The following is a 10,271-nucleotide window of genomic DNA, read 5'->3' as shown; positions in this document are numbered from 1 at the left end:
TCCCCCCTCTCTCTCCCTCCCCCCCTCTCTCTCCCTCCTCTGTCCTCTCTCTCTTCCCCCCTCTCTCTCTCTCTCTCTCTCTCTCTCTTCCTACTCTGTCCTCTCTCTCCCCCCCCCCTCTCTCTCTCTCTCTCTCTCTCTACTCTGTCCTCTCTCTCTCTCCCTACTCCCCCCTCTCTCTCCCTCCCCCCCCTCTCTCTCCCTCCTCTGTCCTCTATCTCTCTCTCCCTACGCTGTCCTCTCTCTCTTCCCCCCTCTCTCTCTCTCTCTCTCTCTCTCTCTCTCTCTCACGTGTTGCTCTGCATTTGTCGCTCCCTGCAGAGGTTTAACCTTTAATCTTTTTCCACCTTAGTTTTTTTGCTGTCTGTTCCCTACACTGACTCACTGGCAGGCAGTATTTCCTCGTGGCTTCTGGAGGGGTGTCCAGAAATATAGCCCGGGTGAGCCCCTCAACCAGGTCTCGGGGTGGTAAAAGGGTAGCCCCTCGGCCCCGAGCCTGGTGGAGTGGAGAGGAAAAACAACTACCCATACGCCGAAGAAGAAGAAGTATTTCCTCTGTGAAGGATAACGTGAGGCCGTGTTTCCTCTGTGAAGGATAACGTGAGGCCGTATTTCCTCTGTGAAGGATAACGTGAGACAGTATCGGGAGACAAGTAGTTCACAAACAGGCAAAACACTCCATTGCAATACGATTTCTACAAGATATCATTCAAAGCCATGGCCCTAAAACAAACTCCAACTGTTTCCTTTTGCATTTTAACAGCCGAGTTGTAATTAAATGTAATTTATTGTGTTTACCTTGACAAGACAATGTCTCCAGGTGCCTGTGGGAGCGCACACTTCACACACTCCCTGGCGGTGCATAGCTGATCGCCGGGCCATAAAAGTACAGCTGTCTAATGATCTAGTCGTTTTTGGCAAAAAAAATTGGGCCGCTACCCACACCTTTAGCTGTGTAACTCATTCCACGAATGCAAGTTGTACCTCGTTGTAAAGGTGACTAATCAGGCTTTCCAACGATATAAAATATAATACCAATTGGTATTATTAAAGGGGAGCAAGAATCGACTGAAATAAAGTTTCCAAACTTTTTTTGAGGGGTTTAGTAGTTCATTCACCAGGAGTCAGGAGGTAGAGCCGCCGTCTAATGATCGCAAGGTTGGCAGATCGGCGGTTCGAGTCCCCGGCTGGGCACATGTCGAAGCGTCCTTGGGCAAGACACTGAACCCCAAATTGCTCCCAGTGAGTGAGCGGGCCGGCGACCTTGCATGGTAGCTTGTCGCCGTTGGTGTGTGAATGTGTGTGTGAATGGGTGAATGAGAGGCCGTTGTAAAGCACTTTGGATAAAGGCGCTGTATAAGTGCAGTCCAGTTACCACTTAGGAGGCCTTGTTGTTGGTCTATCTAGTCCAACCAGGGTTTTTACTTTTATCGTCAAGGTCCAGTTTACCCTTTTCTAGACACAGCCGTGTCCATCAATTTAATTTCCTAATGAAATAATTTATTCATTTCGTAATCGTTTTTTTTCAATGCTAACATTTTATTTCATCGGTGAATCGGTATTGTTTCATAGTCCGGGTCTCCTTTTTTATGCGTTAGCCGCTTGGAACTCTGGGAAGTGGCCAATTTTCTGTACAGCCTCCTCAGCCCAGTGGGCCTCCAGCGCAGCGACCGCTTCATCCACCTGGTAGCGCAGCGCCTCAGGAGACGCCAGCAGGCGCAGCAGATCACGGTTGTCCATCTCCAGCAGCATGCCCGTGACCTTGGGGGCGATGCTGGGGTGCATGCTGAGGATGGATGGGAAGAGACGCTCACCTGGAGGGAGGGGAGAATAGATATCAGTAACAGTAACTGTTGTAACTTTATAGGTTACCTGATCGATTGACAGTTAAAAGAGATTGATTAATATGTTACATGATTGATTGACAGTTAAAAGAGTTATTATTTATCGTTAAGGTAGTTAAAAAAAAAGAAGTACATTTCTGTTGTATTAGTTAAAGAATGGGTTTCAGAACTGCAGTTTCCAGAATGCCTTGCAGCAAGACGTCTCACAGAAGTTGACAGTTTGTTGTTTTTGAGAAATGCGAATTGTACCGTCCAGAATATGAAAGTGAATATCTTAACAGCTTGTTTTATTGAATTGAAAGTGATCACAAGTGCATGTCAGCAGATTTGTATATAAAGAACCTTTCGCTTGATAACACCAGTCCTAGCCATCATTTCAGGAGGTAGAAATTCTACAGTAACTGTAACAGCTAATGGGTATCCATAGAAACAGACAAATAGACTCGCCTATCATCTGCTTCTGGTCCTCATGGGGAACTGTAGCCAGTATGGAGGCAGTCAGTGTCTCCTGGTCCTGGTCCTGGACATGGACAGCAGGCTGCTGCACGGGGACTTGTAGCTGGGGAGCCGTGTGCTGCTGGCGGTCGTGTCCACCAGCGGTGGACTTGTTCTGGGGCACAGCGTGCAGCCGTGCCATAGCTGGATCACCATCTGCAACGGCAGGGTGCTTTCTCAAGGCCTGGGTAGCTGAGAGGGGAAGATAAGCATAACCAAAGGGATATTTATGGCAAATGTTTGGATAGTGCTCTTGTCTCTATGTCAGGGGTCCCCACACCTTCTGAAACATCCCATTCAAGCATCTTTCAAGGACTTTCAAGACTCGATTCCCTCAAATTCAAGGACCCAACACGGCATAGTTTGAGACGGAGCTAGTTGACGAGCTGAGTAAAACATTTTTGAATATATATTATTTATTTTTGGGGGAGAGAGAGAGGGGAATTCAAGCACTTTCAATGGCCCATGTCTATTTTCAAAAAACTTTTAAGACCTTGATTTATTTTTCTCAAACTCACAAACTTTCAAGGGTTTCAAGGACCCGTGGGAACCTTGCTATGCGCAGGGATGCTTCACTAAATAAACTGACCTATGTGCTGAGACGTCATCCTACGGGGCACCTGGGAAGGTGTGGCGGGGGTCATAGCATCGAAGGTCTGAGGCCCGGTAGCCCATGGAGACGTGGTGGTGTCGTCGGGCGTGTTCTGGAAGTGCTGAGGTTTCGCCTCAGGTTCGAGGGTAGCCAGATGATGAGTGGGTCTCAGCTGAGCTGAGGAGTATTGGGCGGTTACACAGTCCTGGGTCTGTGGAATGTGAGAAGCCATGAAGAGTCCAGGTGGGGGAGCAACCTGGTAGGGTAAGTTAGGTGGGAAGTCTGGGTCGGGAACGGCGCAGACGCTGGCCATCCTCTGTGGCATGTTCCGGTTGGTTCTGAGAGCCTGGCGCTCCTCCTTGCGCTGGGCCAGAGCCACGTACAGGGGCTTGGTGGCCACGATGCGGCCGTTCATCTCGGTCACGGCCTTGGTGGCTGCCTCGGGGGAGGAGAAGCACACGAAGCCGAATCCCTTGCTGCGTCCTTCCTCCGTCATCATCACCTTCGCGCTGGTGATGCTTCCGAAGCGGGAGAACTCTTTGTGCAGTTGGTCGTCGTCCAAGCGGTCGTGCAAGTTCTTCACGTACAGGTTGACACCCTGCTGGTAGAGAGAGAGCATGTTTAGTGAGATGTTTTTATACCTCAAATACATCAAGAATGTTTACCGAGACTATCAGCTTATTTTTCTTATACACATAATAATGTTAGCTGTAGCTATCTCACCCAGTGACTAACACTGACAGATATTGACAGCTGTCAATCTAGAGGGGGAGTGGTTGTGTTACCGCCCATTAGCTGGCTGTGTGAAGGTGTGAAAAACAACCAACTCTTTAAACAGCTTTTTCTCTGGATTGTGATTGTATGACACATCATTCGAAAGCGTACAATCTGTAGTTTAAGCACATGTAAAAAAATAAAAATAATAATGACTTTGCCTACTGGTTGCTTTGACTACTTTTCACCAGCAGCTGTCACATTTTTTCCTTCATAAACACACACCTGGTATGTGGTCCTGTGGCCCTGGTTCAGTTGCTCAAACTGGCTCTTCAGGACAGCCTGGCGCTCTCCTCTCTTCTGGGCCCGGCCCACGTAGACCCGCCTCCCGTTTATCTCCTGGCCGTTCATCTCCTCGACGGCCCTCTTGGCGTTCTCGTGCCTCTCGAAGTTGACGAATCCAAAACCCACGGATCTACCAGCGGCATCAGTCATGACCCGGACGCTCAGGGCCGGTCCGAATCTCTCAAACCTCTCCTTCAGGCGTCGGTCGTCCATATCCTCCCCAAAGTTCTTGACGTACACGTTAGTGAACTCTCGCTCTTTGCGAGACTTCCAGTGTCCGACAAACACTTTTTGGTCGTTCAACAGCGTGCCGTCGAGTCTCTCGATAGCTCTCTCTGCGGCCTCCTGGGTGTTATACTGGACGAAGCCGAAGCGTTTAGAGAAGCCGTTCTCGTCAGACGCTACCTTGCAGGAAAGGATGTCCCCGAACTCGGAGAACGTGTCGTAGAGGTCCTTGCTGTCGAAAGCCTTCGCTAAATTCTTGATGAAGATGTTGCCGACTCCACTGTTCCTTCTAGAGGGGTCACGCTGACACCACATGATGCGCATGGGTCTCCCGTTGACGTCGTCGAAGTTCATGGTGTCCAAGGCGCGCTCGGCGTCAGCTCGCTGTTGGAAGTTGACGAAAGCGTACCCGAGAGACCGGCGTGTCCTCATGTCCCTGCACACTCTTATAGAGGTGATCGGTCCAGAAGGGCTGAATTTCTCAAATAGCATTCCTTCAGTGGTGTCCATGTGGAGATCTCCTACATACAAGGAGGCCGTCGGTTGAATAGGCGCACTAGGATTCATTGTCTGGTGACTTTCGGATAGCGAGAGTTGGAGAAAAACTGTGAGAAGAACGAATAACTAATCTATCTATCTAGCTCTTCACAGAGGAATGGCAGGTAAATCAACGGCATGTGTACTGCAGCTGGATTCTAGAACCCCAGCTGCATGTTCTACATTGTTATGTCATCACATTGTTAGACAAACATGTTTTTTATTGTGTCATGAACATGAAAGCTTTGGGATTAAATTGCATAATAAAATCATGTTTGTCTATTATAAAATTGTCTTACTATATTCTTATGAAAGATTAATGATAGCAAAACATGATTTTATTTCATGCAACCGATGTCCATGATTCATTGAGGTAGATGCAACACCTTTTTCAGTGGTATAATATTGTACATATAACTGATCCAATATTGATCTGATCTTTGATCAATATTGGATCAGTTAGTATGCACAATATTATACAACAGTACCCATACTACTAAATTCACATTTTGCCAAATTCTGAATGAATTGACCATTTCAAGGAATGTTTGGTTACTGGGCAACACCTGGCTGCTACTGAACTTCCTGTGAGTCAGCTGATACTGGGTTAGTACTTTGTTAGCTAACAGGAAGTTCGTCTGGATCCAGCATGGTATTGCCTAGTAACCGAACATGCCTTGACATGGTCAATATAGTACATTACAGGTAGTTCTGTTCTGTTAGTTCTAATTGGAAAAGAGACATTACAACTGATATTACAGTACAACATCACTTATTTTTAAGAAAAAATTCTTTATTTGTCATGCATAAGTGCACTTGACTCAAACACATGTAATGGGCAACTGGAAACAGTTAAGTTTACTGAATGGTTTAAAACTTTACATAGTACAGTAGTACAATTACAAAAATGTTATTTGTGCAAAAAAATCAACAATGAACTGGTTAGGTTGGAACTGCTGGCACAGTGTGGCAAAAGAATGTACACACTAACACTGGAAACAGTTAAGTTTACTGAATGGTTCACTAAATAAACTAAATCTCGATCCCCGTAACACCAGTAGAACTGACATGAACATTGTCTGTGCATTGGGACGGCTTAAACACTTTACATGAGATCGACAATTAACTGGTTAGGTTGGAGCTGCTGGCAGACACCTTCGTGTCTGAACGTTCAGGGAGGAGTACATTGAAAAATAATAATAATAATAATAATAATATAGAGGTTACTGACCTCACATCTCACTGAAAAAGTTTGAGTTTCAAGGCTTGTGCCTTCTTTGACAGTGTACTGCCATCCAGCTGCATTAGGATTTTCTGTACAACTTCAAAAGTGTACCTCAGTTCTGCAGGGTAGCCCAGATTTAAATTATAGATTAGACCAAACAGCATGGCTGTTGCGAAGGGCACGCTTGGGAGGTCTCGCAGTACAGCCTGCCCTTCGAGGACGATCCCGATGTCCCCTTCACTTGGGTCGTCGCTCTTTATATTGAAGATCCCCACTGTGGTCGCCTCGATCCCATCCTGGATGGTGGCTTCGTCTGCAGTCTGGAGAAGTTACATTACTTGGAATATGAACGTTGGTTTGGAAAAATGTTGTGCATGAATGCGTTCAAAAGAGATTTTTTTTCTTCCAAGAATGTTGAACTGAACACAGCCATTTGAATCTGGTGAACGTGAACTAGTTCATTTTGGGGGGCTGTGAACCTGTAGTTCATATTTAGGAAGATAAATCAATGAGAATTAAAAGTAGGCTAGCCTAACTCGACTACAAAACAATGCTAGATTCAGATTCTTCGCCTTGAGGCTCGTTATAGGCTACTATCAGTGTTTCACACGATTAAGGCTGTCGCGCGAGCATCAGGAGCAAGTGAGAGAAGTGTCAAGTAATGTTTGGATTAGGTTTAGGCTTAGGGCTGGTAATCATGTGGGGTTAACAGGCTCTGCATCGATGGGAACTAGCCTCTACCCATTATGTTGCTATAAATGACACTGCATTACTGCATCTTATGCATAAAAGGAAATTATTGACATTGGTTTAGTGGTAAAACAAAACTTTTTAAATCACTGTCTATGATTCTATAATAGACTGTAGCAATAGCTTGTGGTACACATATAAAAAGGGACTTTTTGGGACTGAACTTAGTTCAAAATAGTGAATTATGAACTTGAACACTTTAGTTGGACTTACATCATACTCCCTCACCAGACAATCTGGCTTCTCGTTGAGGTACACACAGAGACCCTTGAGGATGGACTCCCTTCCAAAGTCAATGTCATCATTCTGGAAAGAGAGTTACCGGTATTTCATTTGTCATAACAACCGACAAGGGGTGTTAGATCACTGCAATGCTCAAAGGAAAATTACACCTTTTGGGGAGGTTAGCCTATTTACCACCTTCCCCATTGTGAGACAAGAACATGTGGCATTTTCTTCTCTGTGCATTCTGTATGAACATTTTGGAAATCCAAAGAATTACCCTAGCTTAGCTGCAAGAACTAAACTGAATGGGCCCCGCTAGCATTGTTGCAGCATTGCTAGTGGAGCCCATTCAATTTAGTTCTTACAGCTAAACTTGGGTAATTCTTTGGATTTCCAAAATGTTCATACAGAATGCACAGAAGAAAATTGTATATGTTCTTGTCGCACAATGGGGAAGGTGGGGAAGGTGGCAAATAGGCTAGACTGAAAAAGGTGTTTTTCCTTTAAAGGTGCACTTCCCCCATTAGCAATCAGCTTTCTGTTCTTCCATAAGTGTCAGTACATTACAATGAAGGTGGTTTTCCTGACCTCAATCTTCCCTGGGCTTCCAAAAAAAGTATATGTTGTTTTTTTAAACTACACAAATTATGTCATAAAGATGTCAAAATCGTCATATGACATCATTTGTCCAGATTTTAAATGTTACTTTTAATTAACTTTTTTGGAAGCCCAGGGAAGATTGAGGGCAGAAAACCCACCTTCATTGTAATGTACTGACACTTAGGGAAGGACAGAAAGCTGATTGCTAATGGAGGAAGTGCCCCTTTAGTGCAGCTAAAAAATGGTCTCAGAAAGCCACCATCCCAGGCCACCTAAACAGAAGGACTGAAATTATGTCAAGAGGGGGGTCCAGGCAGGGCAGATTGTCAGCTTAGTCTAGAGGCAGGGATGGAGAGTATGACAAAAGTCCTCTGTGCCCTGTGGTTACTGCATAATTGTACACCAACATCACTGTTGTACAAGAACTGTACATAATTTGCAGGCAATATACCACATTACATTTGATTTTAATCACCATCATGCAACACATATTAGAGTACAAAGAATTGGGGTACATTATTCTATCAAATATTTTTCTGGAATAAATGTACATACTTTGTCCATGGCTTCCTGGATTGCCATCACTTTTTTGCCGATCACACCTCCTCTCTTTTTAAAGAGATGCAAAAGCCTGTAGGTGTGCATGTCAAGCTCGGACAGGAACTTAGATTGGAGAGGCATTGTAGTGATGAATGGGTGAATGAGAGGCCGTTGTAAAGCACTTTGGATAAAGGCGCTGTATAAGTGCAGTCCAGTTACCACTTAGGAGGCCTTGTTGTTGGTCTATCTAGTCCAACCAGGGTTTTTACTTTTATCGTCAAGGTCCAGTTTACCCTTTTCTAGACACAGCCGAGTCCATCAATTTAATTTCCTAATGAAATAATTTATTCATTTCGTAATCGGTTTTTTTCAATGCTAACATTTTATTTCATCGGTGAATCGGTATTGTTTCATAGTCCGGGTCTCCTTTTTTATGCGTTAGCCGCTTGGAACTCTGGGAAGTGGCCAATTTTCTGTACAGCCTCCTCAGCCCAGTGGGCCTCCAGCGCAGCGACCGCTTCATCCACCTGGTAGCGCAGCGCCTCAGGAGACGCCAGCAGGCGCAGCAGATCACGGTTGTCCATCTCCAGCAGCATGCCCGTGACCTTGGGGGCGATGCTGGGGTGCATGCTGAGGATGGATGGGAAGAGACGCTCACCTGGAGGGAGGGGAGAATAGATATCAGTAACAGTAACTGTTGTAACTTTATAGGTTACCTGATCGATTGACAGTTAAAAGAGATTGATTAATATGTTACATGATTGATTGACAGTTAAAAGAGTTATTATTTATCGTTAAGGTAGTTTAAAAAAAAGAAGTACATTTCTGTTGTATTAGTTAAAGAATGGGTTTCAGAACTGCAGTTTCCAGAATGCCTTGCAGCAAGACGTCTCACAGAAGTTGACAGTTTGTTGTTTTTGAGAAATGCGAATTGTACCGTCCAGAATATGAAAGTGAATATCTAACAGCTTGTTTTATTGAATTGAAAGTGATCACAAGTGCATGTCAGCAGATTTGTATATAAAGAACCTTTCGCTTGATAACACCAGTCCTAGCCATCATTTCAGGAGGTAGAAATTCTACAGTAACTGTAACAGCTAATGGGTATCCATAGAAACAAACAAATAGACTCACCAATCATCTGCTTCTGGTCCTCATGGGGAACTGTAGCCAGTATGGAGGCAGTCAGTGTCTCCTGGTCCTGGTCCTAGACATGGACAGCAGGCTGCTGCACGGGGACTTGTAGCTGGGGAGCCGTGTGCTGCTGGCGGTCGTGTCCACCAGCTGTGGACTTGTTCTGGGGCACAGCATGCAGCCGTGCCATAGCTGGATCACCATCTGCATCGGCAGGGTGCTTTCTCAAGGCCTGGGTAGCTGAGAGGGGAAATATAAGCATAACCAAAGGGATATTTATGGCAAATGTTTGGATAGTGCTCTTGTCTCTATGTCACAGGTCCCCACACCTTCTGAAACATCCCATTCAAGCACCTTTCAAGGACTTTCAAGACTCGATTCCCTCAAATTCAAGGACCCAACACAGTTTGAGACGGAGCTAGTTGACGAGCTGAGTAAAACATTTTTGAATATATATTATTTATTTTTTAGCGAGAGAGAGAGGGGATTTCAAGCACTTTCAATGGCCCATGTCTATTTTCAAAAAACTTTTAAGACCTTGATTTATTTTTCTCAAACTCACAAACTTTCAAGGGTTTCAAGGACCCGTGGGAACCTTGCTATGCGCAGGGATGCTTCACTAAATAAACTGACCTATGTGCTGAGACGTCATCCTACGGGGCACCTGGGAAGGTGTGGCGGGGGTCATAGCATCGAAGGTCTGAGGCCCGGTAGCCCATGGAGACGTGGTGGTGTCGTCGGGCGTGTTCTGGAAGTGCTGAGGTTTCGCCTCAGGTTCGAGGGTAGCCAGGTGATGAGTGGGTCTCAGCTGAGCTGAGGAGTATTGGGCGGTTACACAGTCCTGGGTCTGTGGAATGTGAGAAGCCATGAAGAGTCCAGGTGGGGGAGCAACCTGGTAGGGTAAGTTAGGTAGGAAGTCTGGGTCGGGAACGGCGCAGACGCTGGCCATCCTCTGTGGCATGTTCCGGTTGGTTCTGAGAGCCTGGCGCTCCTCCTTGCGCTGGGCCAGGGCCAAGTACAGGGGCTTGGTGGCCACGATGCGGCC

General features: G+C 45.7%; 1 protein-coding gene across 1 annotated transcript; it reads right to left on the bottom strand.

Annotated features, from left to right (window-relative positions):
• Window positions 1-2,914: 2,914 nt before the first annotated feature.
• On the bottom strand, window positions 2,915-8,233 carry LOC308171956 (polyadenylate-binding protein 4-like; the record flags this gene model as incomplete). Its single annotated transcript, XM_080546869.1, has 5 exons — window positions 2,915-3,529; window positions 3,931-4,792; window positions 6,089-6,297; window positions 6,941-7,033; window positions 8,108-8,233. The coding sequence occupies 5 exons, from the start codon at window positions 8,231-8,233 to the stop codon at window positions 2,915-2,917; spliced, it is 1,905 nt and encodes a 634-aa protein (XP_080402995.1).
• Between the last annotated feature and the right edge of the window lie 2,038 nt (window positions 8,234-10,271).

The sequence above is a fragment of the Nansenia antarctica genome (genome assembly GCF_963989245.1).
Source record: "Nansenia antarctica genome assembly, chromosome: 16".
NCBI lineage: Eukaryota > Metazoa > Chordata > Actinopteri > Argentiniformes > Microstomatidae > Nansenia > Nansenia antarctica.
The sequence above is the reverse complement of the archived record's forward strand: the minus strand, read 5'-3'. Positions and strand labels throughout refer to the sequence as shown.